General features: G+C 37.5%; 3 protein-coding genes across 3 annotated transcripts in view; 2 read left to right on the plus strand and 1 right to left on the minus strand.

The window, feature by feature from the left end:
- ko (Stork-head domain-containing protein knockout) overlaps positions 1-26,094 on the minus strand; it is a 62,685-nt gene that overhangs the window by 34,970 nt on the left and 1,621 nt on the right. Inside the window, exon 2 of the mRNA XM_036815144.3 lies at positions 5,669-5,731. The gene's annotated coding sequence lies outside the window, so the exon portion shown is untranslated. The remainder of the gene's footprint in view (positions 1-5,668; positions 5,732-26,094) is intronic.
- Positions 16,997-17,248, plus strand: LOC108013080 (uncharacterized). Its single transcript, XM_017078701.3, is given in 3 exon segments — positions 16,997-17,112; positions 17,114-17,214; positions 17,217-17,248. Coding segments are annotated over 3 exon segments (249 nt in total).
- LOC108013079 (uncharacterized) lies at positions 18,519-19,702 on the plus strand. Its single transcript, XM_017078700.4, is given in 6 exon segments — positions 18,519-18,707; positions 18,770-19,192; positions 19,195-19,289; positions 19,292-19,360; positions 19,363-19,413; positions 19,415-19,702. Coding segments are annotated over 5 exon segments (405 nt in total). The 5' UTR covers positions 18,519-18,707; positions 18,770-19,104; the 3' UTR covers positions 19,517-19,702.

Raw genomic sequence — 26,094 nt, forward strand, 5'->3', positions numbered from 1 at the left:
AGCCGGAAGCAGACGAAAAAGGGTATCAGTGGGTATCTCTTCAAAGGAATTTCTGTGAAAGGTAATGTCACTTAGTGACGAAAGCTACTACAGGTGCTTGTAAAAACAAATCAGCAGAGACTCTCTAAAAGAGACTGCTTAAAACTGAAATTTTAATTTTAAAGTTTTATATGGGCCTTCGACACTAGATTAAAATTTTCCTAATAAGAACTTTCGTCACTACGTAAATATTTTTTTTGTTAATCACAAACTAAAAGCAAATGCGCCAAATTGATACACAAAAAACCAAAGAGAGACAGTAGGAGCTGGTTGGCTGGGATGATGATGATGTTGATGATGGTGATGGGGACTTGGAGAGGTTGGAGAAAAGGAGTCACTAGCAGAGCACGACGAATTTAAACAGGCTTTTCAAAGACCAGGGGGTGGCCGGAAAAAGCAGCAGTCAAAACGGACAGCAAATACAGTAATTAGATCACAAAACAGACAGCCAAAGAGAGCGGAGGTTGCGGGGATAGTGACGAATAAAACGAGAAGCTGGAACGTGACTGAAGAGAAGGAAGCAAGGAGTGGAAAATTCGAATAGATGAAAATAAAACGAAGTGAGAAGTGGACTAGGAAGCATAGGGTGGGTCAAGCTGTTGGCGTGCAATTAATTTGTATTTTTGTAGCCCAGATAGTAACGAAAGAGTATATATCTTATGATTAATTTTATAAGAAAGTTGTCATTTATAGGGTTCGTTACTATACTAAAATAAAATGTTGTAAAAAAAATGATTACTTTTTTAATCAAACCTAAATTACTAGTTGACATTACCTAACTTGTTACGTAATTTGTTTCATTAAATTGGACATTAGTTATAATAACTAAAATAAATTCGTGTTTAATGCCCCCAATTTTGCTTAAATATGTATAATGCTTATACGTGAAGTTGGCTTTGCTCGTACATGTACTTTAATTAGCCTTTTTAATCCACATATTTATATAATCACCTAGCTCAACTTTAAATACACAAAACAAATTATTTCCGTGAAGGATATTGCCTTATAAGGATTCAACTATTTGGCAGCGTAACTCAGAGATAGCGAAAAAAACCACCCCCACCGCCCCCAAAATCTCACTTCCTGCCAAGAAATAAAAACCGAGTTGCATGTGTGGCAGCTTCCTAATCGACAGCAACAAACAACAATGGACACATTCGTGTGTGCGAAAAAACTAAGCTCAATTACTCAACAAACATAGTAACCTAGTTCATAAAAAGCAACTGCAACAAATGCTGTTAACAGCAGCGGCCAACAAGAAAAGCAACAAATTCATTTTCGCCTTTGTTGTTTTGATTTTTGTTTTAAGTTTTTGTTGGCGCTTTCCACGAGAAAAGTCCTTCAAGCGTGACAATCACATGGTAAACTCGCCGCTGTTGTTGCTGATTTATCGTTTTCATTTTGCAGAGCTTGTTGGATGTTGTAAAAGGAAATGTCAATTCTGCTGCTGCTGCAAATGTGGCTGCCCGCTTGCCAAACAATGCTGGCCAAATAAAAAAAAACCTTAAAAACTTGATGGCAGGGGTGTGGATAAAGGGGTGACATGCACCCACTAATGTAAGTCATATAACAAATTTCGTTGTTGGGCTACTTGAAAAACAGAATCTCGTGTGTCTTGGCTGCTGGCCGAAGAGCACACTTCAACAATATGGTTTGCTATTTCGCTACAGGTCCTCTAATATAATATGAAATTTTTATGCAATCTGTAGGTAGTTACATTTCTATTAGTACATGTACATTGGATTTTTATGAATCTTTTCCAAATGAAAGTAGTCTTAAATAAATTGAAAGTTGTAAATAAATAACTTACAGGTAAAAGTAATAATACAAACAAAACATTTAACGAAACAAAAATAATTAATAATAAAAATAATACATTTAACGAAATAAAAATAATCAATTATCTTATATTAACCGGAAAAAAAAATTAGAAACGGTTATATATTGGGATAAGCACGCTTTACTAAATTTAAATTTAATTTTAGCTCCTCTGTAAATATTTTATTTTAAAGTATTCCAATTTTTTATAGTTTAAGGGAAAAAATTAACATTTATTTATTTTATTATTAACATTAACAAATCTTAAAAAAGATTATCTTTTAATTCAATTTTTTTTAATATTCAAAACGTTTTGCATTTTCAAAGTACCATTATCATGATTATAAGGCATTCTTTACTTCTTTATTTTTTGTTAAATGTGTTTGTATTATAATTATAGATATACTTGAAAAAGTTTTAGCGTCTTAAGATATATTTTTGCGAGTGCACTTGAGAACGTGGAAACAGATTTGGAGATTCCTGGCCGCCCTTCGTGGAGACTTTCTCCTTCCTCCGATTCCGATGCCACCGATTTAGCAGCGATTCGGTTCCTCCTTGCGTGATGTCCAGCAATGTGCCCAATCCTGTTTCTTCGCCCTGCCACCCCTTTGACCCTCCGTAGCCCCTTCTCTTTTTTGGACCATGCCAGAATTTGTTAGTTTAAGAAGAACAACAGGAAGGCCAAGAAGTACGGGGAGTAAAAGACACGCTGGAGATTCAAAGCGAAGCGCCGTTCCACTCTGGGAATGGGAACCCATGGCATGGTACACATGTATGGACCCCGGAGCTCTTTGGGGATCGTGAGTCAGCAGAGTTTTGGCTAAGAAATCTGCTAAAAATATAAGCCCCAATGATGATTTATTGTTTGGCTTATTAGAACGAGAGGGAGAACAGCGATAGGAGATCGCTTTCATGCCTGGATTTATGCTGTTGACTTTTAAGCACTGTAGCCGTGTCTTATTGGAGCTTAGTGACTCACCGCAGGCTAGAACTTTCCACTCTTAGGTATGCGAAAATGAAATATGTAAGTGGGCACTTTTTAGCACATACACTTCACTTGGTAATTGGGGGCATTTCGAGTTCCATTAGTTGGCATTTTGCGATGGTCCTTACTTGACCAGAAACTTGTTATGTGGTTGATATATCACACATGCGGATTGTTCTATTGTTACTTAAATAATGATCAGTCATTGCTAGGTAATGGATCAATATTTGTTTGTCAAACCTAACAAAGTGCTCATTAATGGTTTAGTTTTACCACGGTACCTACTACTTAAAATTTTACTTCGATAGAACCAAAAAATACTATGAAGCTAGTGTAAGGACTGATACATTTTGAACAGCCCTTCAATAAAGTCAAATTCCACTCCGAGTTATTCCAAATATTTGTGATTAAGAACGGATATGACCAAAACGCTTGCCCAGAGCCAAATATCTCTCTCTCTTGGCCTTCCACTGGCTTTCTTGGAAACGCTCTTGATCGGATTCCGATTCCAATTCGGGCTCGCATTCAATAACAGATTTATGCATTGGCCATGGCAATCTAATACGAGCCACAATAAAAGCTCGAATATGGCCATTTGGCAACACGTCAACGGCAACAACAACATCTAAAGCCAAGGCAATGAACGAAACGTGCCAACGTCTAAAGATCGTCGATAAGCCCAAAAAGAGGGAGTTATAGCCACACTGGGGTTGGTGGAGCAAAGTCAGGGGAGGGGGGAGAGCCAGGCTATGCAAAGAAAGTTTTATTTTTAGAGCCCCCAGGACCAAAGTGTTTGGACTCCACCTCAAGTAACAGATCATTTACGGTCAAGAAAATTCGTTTCAGATTTTATGAATAACCATGGAACTAAGGATTTCTTATCCTATTTCTTGGAATTTTTTAATAGTATACAAGAAAAGCACTTGAATTATGAAGAGATTCTTTAAATTATAACATAAAATAAATCAAAAAAGTATTTTGTATTTTATATATACTAATGATTTTAAAGCTAGTAACTGTGGATCTACTTAGTAGTCTCTACTACTTGAGTTTTTTGAAAATTTTCATTTCAATAGTAGACTGATTAATAAGCAATACAATTTCAACGTTGTTTTTACTAACCTCTTTCTTTTCAATCCTTTATAAGCTTTCCATATTTAAAAAAAAAACTTTTAGATGAAAAAAGAAAAGTACAAAACACTCTCTCCCACTTGATTTTTATCAAAATAATTTTTGGGAAAATTGTGTCAAATCCATTTGAATGTCTTTATATGAAAAACTCATTAGTGTGATTGGCGATCAGAGCATTAAATTTTAAGGTCTATCAATATTCATAAATTCAGTCGCGCATAAAGCCATGGCCAAATAAAAATCCTAAAACAGGATTTTTGTAAAACCCTGGCGATTTTTCCCGCCAGAGAAACTTTTCTCGAAATCTGCATATAAGCCGCGGTAGCAGCCTACTGTGAATGAGCAGCGATCGTGGGCAGCAGGAGGAAAATTCAGGTGACTGAAGGTGGGATGAGGGGTGTAAAAGCCGGGCTGCCGCATTTGGTTGACGATTTTTATGGCTGGTTTTTTCTTGGCGTTTGTCTTAACGGTTATTTCTCCTTTATTTTCAGTTTAGTTTTTCTTCTTTTTTTTTGGCTGTTGACTGCCTTTAGCAATTAATAGTCGGCACGAGAAATTTGCATTGCAAAAGGAAAGTGACAAAAAGGTGAAAAAAATGTATATTTAGAGACGGTGGCAGTGGCGATCAGTGATCAGCGATCAGCGATCACAGATCACAACTCACAGATACGGCAAGGATGCGATAATTGCGTGTGTTTTTGGCCATTCGCTTGGTTAGCTAATTGTTATGTATGTGGGCCAACAGCGGGGGAAAAGTGATAGTGAGATAGTGAGAGTGAGAGTGAGAGTGACACCTGTTACACCTTCGATGCGTGACCAAAAAGATGCGTGCCCGGTTGCTTTTTTCGACCATCAGCCAGCCATCAAGCCTCATCAGCCACGCCGCCTCAGAGCTTCGGGTTCAATTTGATCCACCTGCCACCGGGGCAAGCTGCCTCCTCCATTTCCATAGGATCGATCTCTTTCGGGGCAGACGCATTAAGTTTCATGTGCCGTCATTATTTTAAATTATGCACACGAGCGAAACTCATACTCATACTCAAAGGCTGCTAACGGCGGCTAACGAAAAGAAAAAACTTCAAAAACGAGACTCGGCATAAGTCGAAAACTTCATTTGCATCTCTGCGTCTGTGTGTGCGGAAAATTGTTTAACACTTTTGGCCCCTGTCTCTTTCTGGACTTAAATTTGATGGATTGTGTGGCCACAGGTTGATGATTTCATTAGTTGGCGGACAGCCCGAGCAGGTGAACGGGCGAGATCTTAAGTTACGGCTATAACGAGGCGAAATTAAAAATCATTTTTATGAATATCCGAGGGATACACTCCAATTGGGCCTCCCAAAATGTGGGGGAGTGGAAAGTTTACTATTTACATTGAGAAACTATGGTTGTTAAAAAAGCAATCCATTGTGAAATGGGTAATATAACCAAGCATGACCTTGGGCTTATCAAGATTATAAAACTGTCTATCAAATAGTAGCTTATGGATACCAAGTCAATGGGCTTAAGTGCCCCAATGACACAAAAGTACTCAAATGATTTAGGAATAGCAATGAAACCGTGCATTTAAAACTACCTTTTACGCATAAACTATAGATATACTTAATTTGAAATGTAAAAAATAAATATAGATTTAAATATAATTTATAAAATTAATTATTTCTTAAAAATGGGTCTATTGGTTCGCATACTTACAACACGAAATTTTTTAAAAGCCAAACAGTTTTCGATGTGTCATTAACATTTGTGATTTGCGATCTGAAATATAAAAATATTAAAATGTTAATAGGTAAAACGATATTTTTATACAACTTAATTGAAATAGTTAATATACTTTATAGTATGTAACATTAGATATATGTTCTGCATTATACAATAAATTTAAAAACAATACTCCACAGCCCGAATAAAATACCTCAATAATTGATTGGCACCTCTCCCTGAATAAATATTTTCCCTAAATGATTCAGCGCGTTTAGCCGCTATAAATCTATCGTAAATTCCTTGTAAACCAGATCAAATGATGCGCCACCTCGCTGGCGAGACAAACTCATTTCTCATTCAACAGAAAACAGAAATACACGCCCATAGTATCGCACAACTCCCACTTCGTTAGAAACTATTTCCACCGGCTGATGACACATTACTGTCACTCAGCGTTATGAGCTAAATTTATTGATGCAGCCCGGCGGTGCCCTCACCATTTCTTCTTAGCCCCCAGAAAGAATATTTAATGTTTTCTTCGTGTCAGCGCATGCCAAAAAGTATTTTTCTCAAGAGGCCTCCTTGCCAGTGGAAATGTCATTGGGATCTTTGGCCCCCCGATTTTCCACGCTCTGAACAGGGGGAGGGAAAGCCCATGTGCAACGGTTAGAAAGAAAGAAAAACAAGTCCAAAGAAAAGACTCATTTCGTAATGATGTTGTGGCCAGGGAAATTAGAAGAAGAAGAAGGAAAACACACGACCAAAGAAGCTGAAATAAAAACAAAATCGCTGACATCTTTGCTAACTAAAGAAAAACACACACATTAGATATACGAAAAAGAAAAGCCCCCGTAATTTATAGGAAAATTCCTTTGGAATTTATGTGCGGAATCATGACATAAATTAACCAGCCAACTGTGTAGCAAGTTTCGTGCTAAAGTGGTGCGGTGGTTCCTCGGTGGGTTAGTGGTGCAAATTGCGCTGATGCAACCGCCCGCGCAGGTATTTAGTTGAATTATCATAATTATAAGCAATTATTCAACATTTTGTTAAGCGAATGAAACTAATCGTTTTCTTCTCCAGCTTTCTTCGCTCTTCTTACTTTCTTCTTGCGTACTGCTCTTCTTTTTTCTTCGAACTGCCTCTGCCGTAATCATTTAGTTTGAAATCAACTTTTGTTTTTAATTTTATGTAATTGCCGCTTAATCACAGAGCAATTAAAATGCAACACAAGTTTCGGGGGCGTATAAAGTATCTGAAGCGTTTCGAGATTTTGATTTTTTTGGTGGTTTTTTATTTCGGGCTTTTCATTTGCAGTCATGCCCGCATGGAACGGGGTCAAGAGCTTCAACCAGGAGCAACTGGCAGGTTGGGTCCACGATCGCTGCAACGGTTTTTCCACCAGCCCCATCGATGAGTCCGCATTGCGTCATCAGTCATAATTCGCTGTCCACTTGGCTGTCCACTTCAGTTGCACATTGTACCGCTCCATCTCGCTCACTCGCTCTCCTCCGATCAAGTGCATATAATTATGCCCTATACCCTATATAGTAGGGTTAGAGAGTCTAACCATTAAGTTCCTATCTTAGTATTTATTCAAAATGAACCATTTTACTACGTTTTTCGATAAATTAGGAGATATTTTCAAAAATATTTCATTAAACTTGAATTAGTGATTAAGAACTATCTGAATATACTGTTTTTATCGAAATAAATATTGTTATATCCAGTTCCTTCAAAGGAATTTATTCTAAAATATTTTCTCATGTTCTATTGTTTTAAAAATGTGATCCCTATACAATTTTTGATGCCTATACTATCAATCTGTTGTGAACTGTCTTTCATCTTTATTTTAAATGAATATGGTTTATATTAATCATATACCTATTAAAAAATCTTTAGTTCCTTTTTTTAATGTAATACTATATATTATAATCTCAGTTTGTAATCTTTTAAGGGTTATGAACAAGAGTTATAATAATTTTGTCAATTAAAACAAACCAAATCTTCATATTGAAAGAAATACATATTAAGTAATATTTGCTATAGTTCTTAAAACCCTGGCTTAAGAGCATCCCAGTGGTCGACTTTTCTCTGGGCTTCCCATCGTCTTCCTGGCATTTCTGGGCCAACGAAGTTCGTGTTTGTTTTCCACAACTGGCGGCCATTTAAATTGTCTTCCAAAGCGCATATTACATAATTAAGACAGCAGCAGCACTACCAGCATAGGCAGATATAGAAGCGGTCCGGCGTTTTAAAACAGACCGACAATGTCTGTCCGGCAGTTGAGTTGCCAGACTGACTGACAGGCCATCAACTCCAACAAAATGCTCAACACCTCGCCAAAGAGCCGCTGGAGAAACAAAGTAAAAAATAAAAAAAAAAGCAACACCGAGACTTTCCTCGCCGACTCGCTTTTTTCGATGCATCATCGCATAATCAAAGAGTCATAAAAACCAATAATCATTATTAACGCAAAACAAGCCAATTAATGCAACAGCAACTGTTGCGACTGCGGCGGCAGCAGCAGTAATTAAATGAAAATAAAACGCCAAAAGATTTGGCCAACATTGCGAATTAGCCAGGAGCGAAAAACAAGTCTATTATGGGCGCATTTTATATTATAATTATATCACCAGCCGACAATTTTCAGATATTTTTACTAATTTTGCCATTTGCGTGTCATAATAAAACGATAAAACTGCGAAAACTAGCGGAAGGCCACAAAGGAAGTGGTCAGGCGGAGTTTTCATTAGATGGAAGTTTTAATTACCCTAACACTTGGACCTCCCATTGTTTCTGTGCGAGATATAGGGCTTTATATTTTTGAGAAATGGATTTCTTTATTTTCCGAAAATAAATGAATGGTTGTAGTTTCTGAAATACAGCTCATTCTCTTGGAAACTTAAAATATTAAAACTAAACTTTAATTTATACTCATGTAAACCTTCATCGTATCAATGAAGTCACCTGTAGGTTTTTTATATATATTTAATTATTATTATTTAATTTAATTATTATACATTTTGCAATTATATAGATATTTTTTATTTATTGGTTACAAATCTTGCAAGGATTGCAAATCATAACTTCTTATGAAATGGCTATTAAGTTTACTGGCCCACAAAGCTCTTGAGAAATAAGTAAACATTTATTAGGCAATTATAACTGGTCAATTATTTCATAAAATATTTAAAGGAATGTAATTTATGTGCCATATTGCTCTGTTATTATATTTTTCTTGAATAGTTTGCCATTAAGGCCCATAAAGTGTATTAAAAGTGGCCCCCACGAAACGGGAAGAATGCAGAAATCCCGCGTGTCCATTCCAATTAGTGTGGAAAATAAAGTGGAAAAGTGTCCAATTGATTGGGCATTGGGCGAGGTGGAAATCCAACTCAGGTGGGACTGAGAATGGGTGAGAAATATTAAACGGAGTGCGTCCTGCTGCCGCAATTTACCAATCAAGTTTGTTCGCAATGAAAATTAGTGAAAGTTGCGCCCAAGTTGTATAGTAAGTGTAAGTGGCCCGGTGTTGGTTGGGTTGTTTTTGATTTGGGTTTGGGTTTTCTATGGGTTTTGTTTTGGTTTTTGGGTCTTTGGTAGTGTAGTAGTAGGAACGGTAGCCGAAAACCTAGGGCAATATCGTGTCGGCGATCGCGGCCAATCGATTGCCAGTGATCGATGAGTTGGGGGAGAAAGAAAGGGAAAATGTAGGAAAACCTCCCGCGGCGAGTGCAGGTCCGAAGGGCACCTGGAGGTCAGAGCTAATTGATTGGGAAAAACCATTTCTCGTTTCCACGGCTTTGGTCGCCATTAACAAGCTTTGAAAACATATGATCCAAGCCATGGCTAATCTGCTTAATTCCATTAAGTGGCGCAGCGAAGATCCAGAGATTTAACCATAACCGGGTAATTGGTTGGGGGATTAAGTAAGGCCATAAAGATTTTGGGGGGAAACCCAAATCCCCAGTTAAGAGAAATTTTAGAGTCTTTCCAGGCTTCAGGCAGTTAAAGTTTAATGTAGGTATACCCAAATAAAGTGAGTATTAAGTGACACTAGGCTCGATTTGATCAGTTTTAATTGTAAAAGAAATAAATAAATAAATTATAATACATAAACATTACCCAACTTGACCTATCTCAACTCCCAACTCTCTCGTGTTGTTTTTTTCCCATGACTAATTTAAGCTATTTCCAATCTCCAAACTCTTTCACCTACTGAAAAATTCAGTAATTCGTTGAGCATTTCGAATTAAAACATTTCTCAGTGCGTTTCATCCCAAGTTTTTGGCTTTGGCATTTTTTTAGCCCCTCCCCGCGGCTAAAAACTTGGTACCATTTGTCAAGTTTGCCTTTTCGAGTGCTGAATTTTTCATGTGCATTTAATTAGTTGAATTATGGCTGCGAAATGTGGCGACTGGCAACTCGCGGTACTGCAGCCAACATTACAATCTAATAAAAAGTCGGAGAAAATAAAACTTAAAAATACAACTTAATGAAAATGAAGTAAGCACTCTGCACGGCCATATTGTGCGACAACTTTCGCGAAATAATTTTTATTGACTCCCGTCCAGTTGGACAATGGACCGCTTGGGATGTCCGATGCGAAAATCGCACCAAGTCACCTTTCCCCATTTTCCGCGATTATTTTGGCGGCTGATAATTACAAGGGGACTATCTTTCGAACGTTTATGAATTAATTTCCGTATCTCCAAATAAACAATCAATGGTTCAATAAATCAATGCCATCTTGATTAATTATTTAATTTATAAATAGTAACACGAACTTTAAAAGTCTTTTATTTATAGTAATACAGTAACAGATACTGTTTATAAATCTCAATGGATTCAATACTATTCAATACCCACAACTTTTTTAAACTTCGTATAAACACAAATCCCAATAATAAGACTTACATATTTAATTTTTTGTTCTTTTCTAAAGTACTTTGTGTAATTGAGGTACAAAGCAGCAGTCAGGATTTATCAATCATCATAACCAAAAGCGGAAACACCTCCCCGAATTCATTAGAATAATTGAGAAAAGGTAATTACCAGAAAGACTGACTACCTCTAATTGCCTAATTCACCCTAATTGGGCATTCTCACTGTTCTCAAGCCTTTCTCCGCGCTTCTCAAGTGCGTAAGGTGTACGTTGGATAGCACAATCCAGACTTGGGGGCGTGAGTTTTTGGCTCCGGGCTGGAAACTTAATTGAAACTCGGCCCAGTTCCCCAGTTCGTCGATCCGGCCAACCGCCAGCACATTAAACGTACGAAAACAAACAAAACCAAAAGACTACAAAATAAAACCGCAGATAAAAAAGATCTTGAGATTTTCCACAATTATTTTGTATTTTTCAACGGCAGCAGTAGCAGCAGCAAAGGCAACAACAACTTGACCCAGTTACATTTGTTGATGTTTTTTTTATTTAGCATTTATGTCTCTTTTTAATTTTGTTCTTCAGCACTCAGCGTTGTGATTAGTGACAAGAATCGTTGGTAATGAGTGGTAGAAAACTGTAGAAAAGACTAACAAATTTTTTGTGGGTCGCTTTTGTTTCATTTTCCGAAATTGTTGAACCATAATTAAAAGATTGCCAGCGTAATTAGCCGGCTCAGCTGAGCCTAGCTAAGATTTATGTGCGGAGTGTAAAGTTCAAAGTAAGGTTTACTTGTATATATACATATATATAGTCGCGGTAAAGTAAAGGGCATAATTAATTTTGAAGGACAAGTTTTGGAATCATTAAAAACGAATTTACTGAGGTCGCTGTTAAAGGTTCAACGGAGCTTGACTACTGTTGGGCAAAAGGAAAAACTCTCCAAAATAAAGGCTAAATAGAAGGTGATTAGAACTCTACAGGTGAATTTACCGAATATTAAAAAATATCAAATATCTAAAAAATAAAAAAAAATGTGGAGTTCTTATATAAGAAATTTAGAAATCGCAAGGAATGAAGTTAGCTAAGAAACTAAAATCTAAAAATCTGCTCTATACCAAATCTTGTAGATTCTCGAGTTCTTTAAAGTCTGGAATACGGAAAAATCAATAGGTACCAAAACATGTTCCCCATATTACATTCACAGCGGGAGTGATGCACGCTCATAGTACAAGTGCACTTCCGGTCAAAAAATGAGCTCGTAATCTAGCCCCTGACCAACAGTTTTTTGAATTCTCCCGCAGACACTCTTCACCCAGTGGCTGAGCACGTGCGCCGTGATAGAAGAATTGGAAATCTCTGGATGACGCAGATGAAACCGAGAAACGAGACCCCAGCGAGAGGGAAAGTGAAAAGCAGATACTCGAACATCAACAAAAGTCTAATCAGACCCAGTGCATTGGCCAAGAAAAACAACAGCAACAGATCCCAGTAACAAGTACATATCATGCTCAGGCTTGGAAGATTTAAACTCTCTTTCTATGTCATTGACAGACGCGTCTCGTCTTTCGTCTTTCGGCGGTTTCGGCCTTTGTTTCGCCGTGGCTGTTTTGACTGACAAATGAAAATCTCAATTGGCTATCGCCAGACAATCAAAAGCCGAAGAGACAAACAGCCATGAGAAGTCGTCTGTCGACGGTTGCAAACTTTACACACATTACGGCCGGGCCAAAAGAAATGAAATGAAATGACAACCACTGCAGCGCCACATACGAAAATGTACTTTCACTCATCGGTTTTTTTAGTTTTTTGGTCTTTTGAAAACGTCATCGTGTCGCAGATAAAATAACAAACAAACCCCGGCCCCCAAAAAAAAGAAAAACAGACAAATGCAAAGATCTCAGGCTGATTGATGTCAACCAAATCTCATCAGCTGCGTTTTTCCCAGGCTCAAAGGAAAAGGGGTTTTCATCTGGTCAGGGGTTGTCACTTCAAAGCAGAATAAATACGCTTTGTAGCACCTCCACTCGCCGCACATTCCCCACCGCGTGTTTAGAGCAAACTTGCCCAATTAAATGCAAATTTTCTTGTTTTAGAAATCGAAGCCAAGCACACAGGTACACGGAAAAAATTGTTGACTTAACTGTAGATAAAATTTATATAATACTAGTATAATAAATTTTATAGGAATGCATGTTCTTGAGGAGCTTTTAATATTTGAGTATTTAAAAGATGTAATATGTTTAAGTCTTTGATTATTTTATTTTATCTGTTACTAAATTTATTCGTGTTGGAACTATAATACATAAAAATATCATATCTTAATTATCCTAAATAAATTTTAAAATACACTTTTAGTATTATTTATAATATTTTGTATAGTTCTAGAATTTTTTGCATGCTATACTAGTAGTAATCTTAAATATTTTATTCCTAAAAATATTTTTCGTTTTCGAATGGTTTAAAATAAAAAGTTTAGAAAGTGATTCACATTTTTCTCAGTGTCCCAAGATCTACACACTTGCAAACCGGAGAGAAAGATGCAAATGGCCTTTTCTCCAATTTTTCACCGTCGACCACCCACATGGACAGTGGGCGCCGCAGACGTCTTACTCGGCAGAAAATCCACACAAACGCCACAGTGCAGGCCACAAATTTATGCGCATTTTGATGAAATCGCCAAAACGCTGCGTGGGCGTGGTCGTGTTAAAGGGGCGGATCTGAGGTCCAGTGTTTTGGGCCCCTAAGCGTTTTAACATTTTTTATTTGTATTTTATCGCTTCTATTGCCGCCTTATTTATTTCGTTTGTTTTGCTCGTTTTTCTTGCCAGCGAAAGTGAGTAAGACAACCAACAAAGAAGTGTAAGCGATAGTGGAAAATGAATTTGTGTTTGGTCTATCATTTCCATGGAAATTATGCAAGAAGTTTACACTTTAGATACGGCTATGGGTATGGTAATTACTAGAAATTCTACTGCCGGATTTGATAAATATTTCAGAAGGGGAAATGAGTGTCAAATTTCAATCAAATTAATTTTAAAGAGCTTATATTAGTAGCTAAGATAAAGTAAATTTCGGTTTAAGTTTAAAATGCAATATGATTTTCCCCAAAATAAAACTGTCTTTTAAAATTCCTTAGAATCCAAACCTTAAATTACAATAACCGTAAAATCAAAATTCAATATTCGTGCCACAAGATTTACCGCCTTTAGACAGAGTATTTCAACCGCAGACCCTGTCGAATTTATAACCTTTTGCCACTGCCAATTCAAATATTTCATTCACAAACATTGAGTTGGCAAAAATCAGAAACCGAAATCCAAAACAGCAAACCAGGCAAAATCGCAGCATGTTGCACTCTCACACTTACTAAACGAATACCGTTATGGCCAAGGCCCCAAACAAACCGCAAAATTTATGGGCCCGCAACTCAGTTGCAGATTTTGTGTGGAAATGGAAATGGAAGTTGCAGAATCGAGAATCATTTGCTGGCGCTGCAAAACGTAATCTTACAGCATCGTCATCATCTCATCTCGTTAATTACGTGGCTCAATTGCTCGAAATTAAACTGTTTCCGTTTTTGTAATTTAATTTGGGGACCCGAGATGAGGAGACTTCCAGTCTAAGCAGGTCAAGCAGCAGCCGACGACTCAAACTTGACCTTAATTGCAATTTGTGCACAATTTATAATTTATACATATTTTAATTCGGTTTGTTTTCTTAGCTGTTCGCCTTCAATCAGAGATGGGGGAGCTAAAGATCGAGGAAAAGATACTGATTTGCAGAAGTCTCCAAAATATTTATAAGATACACATTTTTTATAGTAAGCCATTCATACGATTTAAAAGACTTTTCAGTTTTCTTGGGGATTATATTAATACCTTTTACGGTTTATAACTAGTAGCTTGATGGATATTCATTCATTGTTTTGCTTAATCATAATCATCATAATAACAATTCCATTCATTTCTTTACTTAAGGTTATATGCAAATGTCTAATAAATCTCTAAAATATTTGTAAGACTCAAGTTACAACTTTTTTATAGTATACCAAACGTAAGATTTTTTCAGTTTTCTGGAGATTATATAAATACCTCGAAAGGTTTATAAATAGTTGGTTGGTTGGATACTCGTATTCATTCATTGTTTTGCTTAGCCAGTCATAGTAACAATTCCATTCATTCCTTTACTTAAGGTAATATGCAAATTTTTGTTTTTAACCATCTAAAAAATAATAGCAAATCATTGCAGAAAAGTACCCCACAATTTGGCCAACATTTCGCTGGCTGCCTCACCCTGAATCTGTATCTGAAACTGAGTTTTGCAAAAAGACAAAGGCGGCAATTGTCTCTGGGAGATAACAATTGTTTGGATTTTAGATTTTAGATTTTGGCCTGGCCCGGCGTTTTCTTGTCAATTCATTGGCTTTAATTGCTGTTGTTGCATGTTGTTAGGCCAACCAGACACTGTGAATGATATATGGCCTGCGGCAGAGCCTATCCTCCTTGCTTTTGGCCTGGTCAAAAGATTGATGGTGTTATGCAATGCGAAACCCTTTCTGAGAGGGAGAGCGACCTTATCGGCAATGCGCATCGTTGTGTGCAGCATTAAAAACCGTTTGCGAAACTTTTTGTGGCCAGGCACGCAAATATCAAAACTGAACTCCATTGAACCCCTCCGACTGCCATTTTCCAAGAGCCGAACCAAAAAAACACAAAGAGCGACCCCCGCCAAGGTAATGCCAAAATCCGCTTTGAATTAAAAGTGAAATAAAGGCAAAGGAAAAATTTTATCATTTGGCTAATTCCTTCTTTTTTTTTGATATTGTATGTATATTGCAAAGACGTTAAGTCACGCAAACTTGAAGCCAAAGCAAAGTGCAAAATGTCGCGGCATTATAAATTGAATTGGGGGAAGGTCCTTAAGCTCCTGGGGTATAAACTCACTTTTTTCGCCGAAAAATAGTGAAATAAATGAGAAATATAGAAATGAGAATGGAGAATAGAGAAAAGCCGAAATAAAGTTCGTTTGCCGCAGTCTAGACAACAACTGCATAGGGTTTGCGGGGTGGGATTTTCGGGGTGTGGCTGCCAAAAAGGACATTAAATCATTCAGCCACGTTTGCAGGGCCAAAAATTTGAGAGCCAAGGCGAAAAGCCAGACAGACAAGGCTGTATCTGTATCCATGCGTTTGTTTTTCTGCATGTGTGTTTTCGGTTTTTGTATCTATGTGCTGCGGCAAATAATAGTAATTTGGCTAATTCAAAAATTGCAGCTCTTGTGGGGCGTTGTTGTATTTGCTTCTAGCCATGAACTTGAAAAGGTTTTCCGATTCTCTTTGCCTGGGATTTTTACGCTAGCCGGACAAAGTGAAAATTAACAAGCCATGGAAAACGAATGCCAAAAAAAAACTCACCCATTGCAGAAGTGAATTTTAAATGCACTTTTTGAAATTAAATTAGAATATGGTTTAGTCTCTTAAATACCTTAAAAAACCTTTTTTTCAGTACTTACATTAAAAATACAAAAGAAAGTACTTTATAAAATCTTGTCTAAATACTGTTAATATACACCAATTATATTTATTATTTTTAGATTAAAGGCATTTGTAAAATAAATATTTAGCTAAAAAACTATTTTAATAGTTTGTGAGTAAACCTATAAAAGAGTGTTTTTAATATCCACGAAGTTCCCATGTTTATTCACAAAATATATATTTAAAATCCCACTAGTTGCCAGTTCGGTACTCAAATTGTTATTTGCATTGGTAACCGAACTCCTAGAGATTTGATTTTTACGATTAATCGAAGGGGTTGTCGTTTTAAATTACATTCTCCCCGCCCAATCGACTGTTAAATCAAGCACAGCTTCACACAGAACGCAGTTAAGAGCCGAATCGAATGGCTGAAATCAATGCTGGGCCATAAATATCTCTGCATTTGAGTTGGCCTCCTTGGGAGTTTTCCGACTCATTCGCCATGACGCAGGGAAAAGCGCTGGGAAAGCGTTGAGGGGCGTTGCCATTGATTCGCGTAGGGGGCGTGTCCTGGTGTGGACGATGGGGCGTATGAGTAATCCACACGCTGTGCTCATAATACAAACGCCTTCCTTTTGCACTCGTAAAAGTGTTTGTGATGGCTTTAATTAAAGATCTGCGAGGGATTTGCATTCCAGGGCCCAGCAGATGGCACAATGCGGAAGCCCAAGATCAAATGAACCTATTATGCAATTAGCAATTAGCATCAATTTAGTTCGAGACCAAGTCCACAGACCAGAATACGTTTACTGGCCCAAAGCCACTCGACTGGGTCAACCGTTCATCAGGCAAACGACGGGGCCTCCAAGGTAACATCGTATCGCCACCCATATTTCCACTTCCATATGGCATCTCCATCCCCATCGACATCTCCTCCAGCCTTTGTTTACCCACTTTGATGCAACGTTTGTGTTGCTGTTGCTGTTGCTGTCAAACAAATAACAAAACGATTTGCTCATTTGTTGATATTTGCATTTCGCAATGGTCTTTGGGGCAGAAGAAGTCTGCTGATGCCTCCCCATAAGAATGCAGATCTCGAGTGTGCTAAAGATTTCGCAATGGACTATGCGATTTCTACGACCTCTCGGGGCTTGAACTCCACTCGAGGCAACCACATATGAGTATTCCCCGCTGGATGGCGATGATGTAAATCGTAGCACACTCTGCACATAAAGAGATCTTCTTATTTCTTTATAAATTAGTTTAGGATTGTCAGGATTTTCAAAAGAACATATATAACAGATTCTGCCAAGCTTAAGATTGTCAGGATTTTGGAAAAATCACATATTACAGTCACTAATATTTGTAAATAACATTTATTACCTTAAGAACGTTTTTATATTGACCTGAAATGACCTTGAAATAAAAAAATAATAATGTTTTGATCCTTAAATATTACTTTGCTGTTAAAACTTAATTCCTTCAGAAAGGATAAGCTGGGTTTTTATGAACCTCAATAATATACAAAGTCGTATAATTGTGATCTTTGCAACTTTCTAGAATATTTATTTTTTCCCCTGTAAAACCGAAGACGCTGCGTCATCGAATCGAAGATCTGGTCAAAGTCCAAAGCGCCGCGCTATAAATAGGCAAACAACTGCAGTCTGCGAGTGAAGAAACCGAGATGCAGAGTCTTTGCAGATTTGCTGAGGAGACTGCGATCCGGCTGGCAGCTGAAAGCAATCTGGCTTAATCATGTGAGAAGCGACCAGGCCAACGAGCAGGGAATGTGGCACCGAAAACAAACGAAAACGAAGAAACTGGCTAACTTGCTGCGGCAGAAAAAGCCAACTGAAATCGAGTTTGGCTCTACTTAGTGCCCGCGTAACTCAACTTGACTCTCTTGGCCAAAACCAAAGACCCAACTCCACATCGGATCAAGTTCTCTGGCCCGTTCTACTGTTTCTCTGCCAGATCGCATGACTCAACCGGAGAAGGTGGAAGATGCAGCCAAGTGGAGAGACAAACGCATTCAAACAGAAGATGGCTTCGCAGGGAATTTAATTCACAGACCAGAGATTCTGGTTGTTTGCTTTATTCAAATTTGATTTAATATTTTCTAATAAAATGTATGGCACTCATAAAAAGGAAAGGTAATTTCAGCTACTTCTTATATACGGAAATTTAATACCACTGGTTCCATTTATTGCGAAGATAAATTACGGCATAAAATCAAATTAGTATACTCCTTTTACTTTTTTACTGCAGTCAGGTTAGTAAAAAATATTAATTAAATTAAATTTTTTTAGTTTTATTTGATCCATTAAAAGTAAAAATAATTGTTAACTTCTGTTGGATTAATTTAATGACAACCAGTTTGCAGTAGTGCCTAAATAAATGCTTTCTTTTCATCCTAAATAATTCAACAATTTTGGGAACAGGAATTTTCTTCAAGAAAAGTTGTATTTTCCTTTACTGTCTTTCTTAGTAAGCACACAAAATCTTTGTTTGGAATAAACAAAATTATAAACATTCAACTAAAATTTTTCCAAAATGTGTAAATCCGTTTTTATCAAAATTGTAAATAAAGAAAAGATGTTTAATATCTATTATCTCTGAACTGAAAACAAAAACTCATCATGCTGCTCGCCACAACTGATCCATCGACGGTAAACCAAAAATCATTGAACTTCATTCGGGGTTAGAACTACAAATCTAAACCACTCCAAAGTTACCGAAACCCAAAACAAGTTGAAAGCCGCCGAAGTGCGGAAAAGTGAGGAAAACCGAACTGGCTTTTCTGCTGGCTGCGGCAGAGGAAACGTTATTTCCAGGAAATGCACTTAACTCTTTCACTCCGTCTCGTTTTGTTTTATTTTTCCTTACCTCTCGTGCTGAGCGAAATTTTGAGGACCCAATCGCTAGGAACTTTCTTTTGATCAAGTGAAAAATTGGTGTGCGAAAAACGCCAGTTGGAAGAGCTCACTCACTCGGAAAAAATAGCATTAGCGGCGGGATGTGAGAACGAAAGCGAAACAATCCCAATCCGAAGATGCCACAGTACAGATGCCAGAAGAGCCAGAAAGGCCAGAAAAGCCCATGGAGCTAATTAAGCCGCCTCGCATGAGTGGTGAGTGTACTTGTGTGTGGTTTTCCAGGGGCCAGAGGTTGCGGGTGGCTCTGCATCAAGGGAAAGCACTAACTGCAACATCAACATCAACATCCACAATAAGAGCAACATCAGGCGGAAAGCAACAACAAAGATGAGAAATCGCTGGCTTCCTGGCTTCATGAAGAAATAAGTCTAGAGTGCCACTTCGGTTGAGGAAAAACTTGTTCATCTTCAGCTCTAACGAGCTAACGGAGCGACAAGCGGTCCAACTGAACTGATGGGCGGACTGGCGAACAGTTGGACGGACGGACGCTCCGTTGGACGGACAACTGTGAGCGATTCCACACAAAACGAGACGATAGGTAAACAACAAGCAAGCAGCAACAACAAGAGCAGCGGTACAAGTAGCAAATGGCAAGTGCAAGTGTAACAGCAGCGGACTCCTGCACTTTTCTGGAGATGGTCTCGTGAACACGAGATCTTTACCAGCTCTTCACTGCAATCAGGTTTATGAAACAATGTAACACCAAAGAAAATAAATAAACTTTTATGAGCTATTTTAATCAGGAACAAGGTATTATGTTCCATTTCTCCGTGTTTCCAAAAGCTTTTGGAATGGGAACCCAAAACCGTACTTCTGTAACCCATAACTTGAGTTATTGGATTCCGATTTTGATGTGGGATACCTCTATGAGTTTGTAGAGAAATTCCCTTATGTTCTACATTCAAATATTTTTTTTATAAGGGGGTCACCTTTTTACCCCATTTTCATGTCCGATTTTTCCGTAATCCCTATGGGTTTCAGTTTAGGAACCCAAAACTGCACTTCAAGATTCCATAACTTGAGTTATTGAATTCCGATTTTGATGTGGCTTACCTCTATGAGTTTGTGGTGAAGTTCTCTAAAACTCTACATTCAAATATTTTCTTTCAAAGGGAGTCACAATTTTAACCCATTTTCATGTTCGATTTTTTCGTAATTCCTATGGGTTCATCATAGGAACCCAAAACTGCACTTCTGGATTCCAAACTAGAGTTGTTGAACTCCGATTTTGATGTGGGATACCTCTATGAGTTTGTCGTGAAATTCTCTGTAACTCTACATTTAAATATATCTCTTAAAAGAGGGTCACAATTTTAACCCATTTTCATGTTCGATTTTTCCGTAAATCCTAGGGTATCAGTATAGGAACCCAAAATGGCACTTCTGGATTCCATAACTTAAGTAATTTGATTCCGATTTTAACGAGGGATACCTCTATGAGTTTGTGGTGAAATTCCCTAATATTCTACATTTAAATAGTTCTTATAAAATAGGGTCACATTTTTAACCCATTTTCATGTTCGATTTTTACGTATTTCCAATGGGTTTCAAAACTGCACTTCTAGATTCCATAACTTAAGTTACTGTAGTCCGATTTTAAAGTGGCATACCTCTATGAGTTTGTGGAAGCATTTTTTAATATTCTACATTAAAATATTAATGTGAAACGAGAGTCCAATTTTTAACCCATTTTCATGTTAGATATTTCCGTATTTCCAATACATACAAATATTTCTTTCAATGAGGGTCCAATTTGTTATCTTTTTCGTTCCCATTAGAAAGTACGAAGCATTAATTATATGATCTTATTTTAATTTAATATATTTAATATTTTGATAATTCCTTGAAACCTCGTTTGAGTTTCAACTAATCCCAAGATGTGGACTCACGAATCACGCTGGCCTCCATCCGAAATTGAAGGTTTAGGTTGGTTGCCTCCCCAGGTGGGTGGCTTGTATAAAGTGGATGTTGTATAGTCGGATGGATCGACCGATGTGTAATGTGTGTGTGTGCCGGGGAGTGGGAGTGTGTGTTTCTGGCCTGGCCCTGGCCAAGACAATAAACAAATAAATTACACGAAAGCGGCTGCCACAGTTTGAATCTCTTCAACAAGATAATCACAATGAAGCGGCACGAAATGTGCAGCAATGTGGCATCCTCATTAACCCTCCGCCGCCGCCTGTACTTTTCCCCTTAACCCCTACGTTGCCGGCCCGGGCGAGAAAGTGAAAGTCATTGCGAATCCTCGACGAAAAAAATAAATAAGTAACAAAAAAAAATGCAGAAGCAGGCAGAAAGTAATTGGCCAGGTCGACTCGTGGGTTAATTAAAACGCACTTTGTGGCCAAAGGAAAAAGAGATGAAGCAGCGCTCTTTTAAGCCAACTCATCATCGGATATCTGTAGATAAAGCCACACATATCGGTGGTATATCGAAATGTAAACATCCCAGTGACCACAGAAACCACAAGATACGCATCCGTGAGATGCCTTTGAAATGTCTAAGACAAATTAATTTGCACGAGCATAAAGACGGGGTGATTTGGCCGCGCACTTTTCACTTCTTCCGCAATAAACAAATCGCTGGCGATTTTTCCCCTGCCAAGTGCGAGCGAGAAAGTATAGAAAGAAAGCTGCTCAATGAGATTCAATAAATTTGCTCAGGCGGCAGTGGCTGCCACTTAAAGCCTGATAGCTATATTTAAGTCCATATCCCCCATACCCCGCCATTTGGCCGCCGAAGGCTTTTTGTGGGTCAGTCGATCAGCAGGCGCAACGCGAGTAGGAAACCTCCATGTAGGAGGCTTCTAAAAGCCCAACTGAAGTGGTCTTCGACTGGCTGCAATTGGGTCATCAGCCCATGGGTTGTTGCCCCACCTGCACTGACCCCACACACTTCCCGCCCAGAACTCGAATTCAAATTGAAACTTAATCAGCAAAACGCTGGCAAAACGTCGGCAGGAAATGACAGGAAAACGTTAGAGCTCGACCATGGAATTACCCATGAGAATCCATTCATTAAAACCCACAATGGTAGAGAAGGTTTTTCAGACTTTAAGTTTCTTCAGTTGGAAATGTCAGTAAACAAAAAGGTTTTATTTTAGAATGTATTTTAGGCATTCTTTGGATGGATTTAATGATGATAAAAAACATCTTAAAGGTTTTAATAATTTTACAATGGTTTGAGTTTATAAGATATATTAACATTTTTCAGAATAACACAACAAATGCGCTTAAAAAAGTACAATTTTTTATAAAAATTTTACTAGACCAAAGTAATCAAAAAGTACTTCCATTCCTTGACCTGCAATTTTTGTATTACATTTAGGAAAAAAAACCTAATTAAGTTTTTTAATCAAGTCTTAAGCTCACGACTATAGCAACTGCAATAAGCTCGTTTTATCGACGTATAAAAACATAACCTTTTAGCAAAAAGCCTACCATTTTTTTCTTAATGGCAAGGTTAAAAGCAATTAGCAAAAGCAATGCCTATTTTGACTTAAACTAACGAAAGTATATCTTGAAGAACTTCCATTTCGAGCTACGTACGAAATGATAGAATATTTATCATTGTCTGATATGGTGTATTCTTAAAACCTGAAGAACAATTGGCTTGACTTAAAGTGGTCAACTGATACCTTTTTTCGCATCTCACACCTTTGGCAACTAGAAGAACACTTTCCTTTCGAGTGCCCATATGCACCACATTAAATGGGCATGGGTATAGTGTGACAAACCGAATGAGTGGCCACTCGGATGCTTTTTTGGCCCAGGCCACTTGGCCACTTGGCCTCGACGCGTGGGCATGACAGGTTGGGTTAACTGAGTGCAGAGAACCGGCGACGACGACTCAATAAACTAGCTTTTTGTTGGCTTATTGACAGCGGGACAGCAGGACAGCCGCACATTCTGCGATTGTGCAATGGGTGGCACATGTGGCATACTATATACTTGGATTCGGACTCGGAATCGGATTCGTGGCAAGTGGCAAATCGCAAGAATCTGGGAGATCGAGACCAACTGGCAGCTGGCCGGCAGACCTTGCCGAAACGGTAAATGTCGTGCACAGCAAACAATTACTAATTTCCAATATTATATCATCTATAAAAAAAATGTATCTTAATAAACCAAAGTATCCAGCACACCAGCACTCTATTGTACATAGAAACCTATAAGATTGATTGATGAATTTTAGATTCAACACTATTTCACTAATTCAACACTATTCTAAAATAAAAAATTAAATAAATAAGTTCTATAAATACATTTGAAAGGACGCCTATACAGCCTTACATTTCAATTTAGGATTATGGTTAACCCTACAAATATCATAGAAAAGTTGTTCTTAAAAATGTTTCCATGGTAAGAACGAAAAGATTTACAATAAATACTTAAAATTAGGTATTATTTGAACATTCAGCGACTAAATTTCTTGTCTGATACCTCCAGAATAAAGAAACACGAGCGTTTTTTGGAGTCCTCCAGGTTTAGCCTAGTTTTCGGCGTGTTTTTAGCGAATTCGATCTATATTTTGTTTGACCAATATAAAATTCAGTGTATATAAGCATAAGCTAGAAAAATCCATTTGTGCTAAGGGAACATACTCCTATCTTTAAAACAACATTATGTTCTTCTTTTTTATTATATAAAGAATAAAGAATCGTTAACCAGAAAACTACCTTCTTTTTCCCAAGTGCATTAAGAAATGTGTGGGCTTTTTAAGAGGGCAACTTGGGCGGAAGCAGGGGAGTTGGGCTAACATTACATTACCGGAGGCCCACATTGACATGCTCTGAATACTGGGCCCCAGCGCATTGTTGTTGTCTTTAATGTTGTTGTTCCTGCTGCTGCATGTGGCACTTGCAGCAGCCGGCGGAGTCTTGAGAATGGCATTTTGATTTATTGGCTGGTTCCAGAGCTTCGATTGCATAATCGCCACCAAAAACTTTTGCGACTATAAAACGCAATGGGGCCGGCAGTGGAAGTGGCGGGGGATCCGTGCATTTTTTCCCACAATTTGCAAACAATAATGAAAACCCAGCTCACCGGCTGCCGGCGGGCCAACAGGCTGCCTGGCTGCCTGGCTAATTAAATCAAATAAGCCATGCAAGCGCATTAAAAATGCAGGCAGCTGAAAAAAACGCGAGCAGACAGGCAAAACAAATAAAATTGGGAAATATCACATTAGTCATAAAACGCCTCGAACGGTTAATGCTCTTGCTACGGGATTTTAAGAGCCAACACGAAGTCTCATTATAAAAATAAATAAAAACTTTAGTTTTAAGGTCTTCAGAGATGACCCCTCCCACTATTAATTTGTGTCATGGGTAATGGCTTTCTTGATATTTAGCTTGGTTCTTAGTTTAATAACCATTTTCTTGGTAAAAACAAATTGGCAAGTAAAACTACCAGAAGAACTTCTTTTGAATTAAATAAAACAGATAATTTGTATGTATGTATATTTAATTTTTTGAAAAATAAAAGAGTACTAAAGACTGCCGGCAAATAATTATAAGAAACGTTTCTTACAGCTTATAAGTTTGGTAATACAATTTATTATCTTTATGCAATTTTCTTAGGTTATTAAGTTGTTAATTTGACGATATTAGTGGATAGAGCATGGTTTTTTAGTATGATTAATTAACACTATTTATATGTAAGACACAAAAATATATTTTCCCAACCAATGCTTTTATAGCTATTGGGTTTTCCTGAGTTTTCGGTGGCACACAACCGCCCGATTTCCGTTCCCAAGACAAATTCAATTCCGCAGCAATTAGACCCGGCCAAAAAGGGCAGCGAAACAAGACGGCAAATAAAAAATTACACTCGGCCGCATGCCACAAGTGGCTTAAAGCCGAAAGTGGTCAAAAGTGCTTCCAGCCGGCCGGCAACGACCGATAAGAGAGCAACAACTGTGCAACAGGCAACCCCAAGACAACAAACATATTATGGTCACAGCGGCTACAAAAACATCAACTGCAACTGCAGCGGGCTAACAACAAAATTGGCAACAAAAAGGCAACCAATTAAGGCCAATTTAGTTGCTGCAACGCCAAGCGGCAGCGACACAAGAAATAATCAGTGGAAAAACAGCAACCAGAGCAGCAGCAACAACAATATCGCAGCATGCAAATGAGAGCAGCAACCAAAGTAACTCGATACAAATTTTGCAAAGGCAGCGGCAGCAGCAATGGGCAAAAATTATGTATGTGCAGGTATTTGCAAGAAATTTTCACATTTTTTTTCTGCATCGCGGGAACTGTGAGAAAATATGCAAAGGCGACCGAAACAGAAAACTTTGAGACAGTGGAACATGCCTAAAGACAATCAAAATTTAAATTAGGTAGATCTTAAAATAACCAAATAGCCAGAACTGCTTTTAAGTAGTTGGAGATTATAATACCTATATCAAATGGTTAAATATAGTTATGTTTTGTAAAAAACAAGTTTATATTAAGTAACTCAAATGTTATTTACAAGCCAGTTAAAATCGAGTTTTGAAATTATTACAATAAATTTATGGGTATTAAGGAAAGTAATAATATTGAAAATATTTATCTTTTAATGGCTAACATTGGAATTTTTACTACATATCAAACTAGTTTACATTTTTCATAAAACCAAACCAAGTTAAGTTTGACTTATTTGTATCACCTCACTCACATTCCAGTTTGTAGCTTGTTTTAAGATACCAAAAATAATTATACTTTGCAAAGATATTAAACGGGCTACTTATAGAGATTAATACCTACATTTACATCCATTTTTAAAACAACTTTGTGTATTTTAATAAATAATAATAGGGTTTGTCAATTCTTAAAAATGGAGACTTTCAAAAAATTCCAATAATTTGTCTATTATAAAAGGCAACTCATTGAAGTTTTTTTTAGGAAACCCAAAAAAATATTATGACATACGAAAGGTAAATAAAAAATGAAATAGTTTAGTTTTCGAGATAACATGATTATTAACAGATTGCAACATTTTAAAGTGTATTATTCGTTAGATAATATTTAATATATTTTTATTCCTTTAATGTTCTGCTTAAAGACTTGAAACCGTAGTTGCATATTCTTGTTATGAGGGGGGGTACATAAAAGTGTGGGAGCAGGAGATGC

The sequence above is a fragment of the Drosophila suzukii genome, chromosome 3, assembly GCF_043229965.1.
Source record: "Drosophila suzukii chromosome 3, CBGP_Dsuzu_IsoJpt1.0, whole genome shotgun sequence".
Taxonomy (NCBI): domain Eukaryota; kingdom Metazoa; phylum Arthropoda; class Insecta; order Diptera; family Drosophilidae; genus Drosophila; species Drosophila suzukii.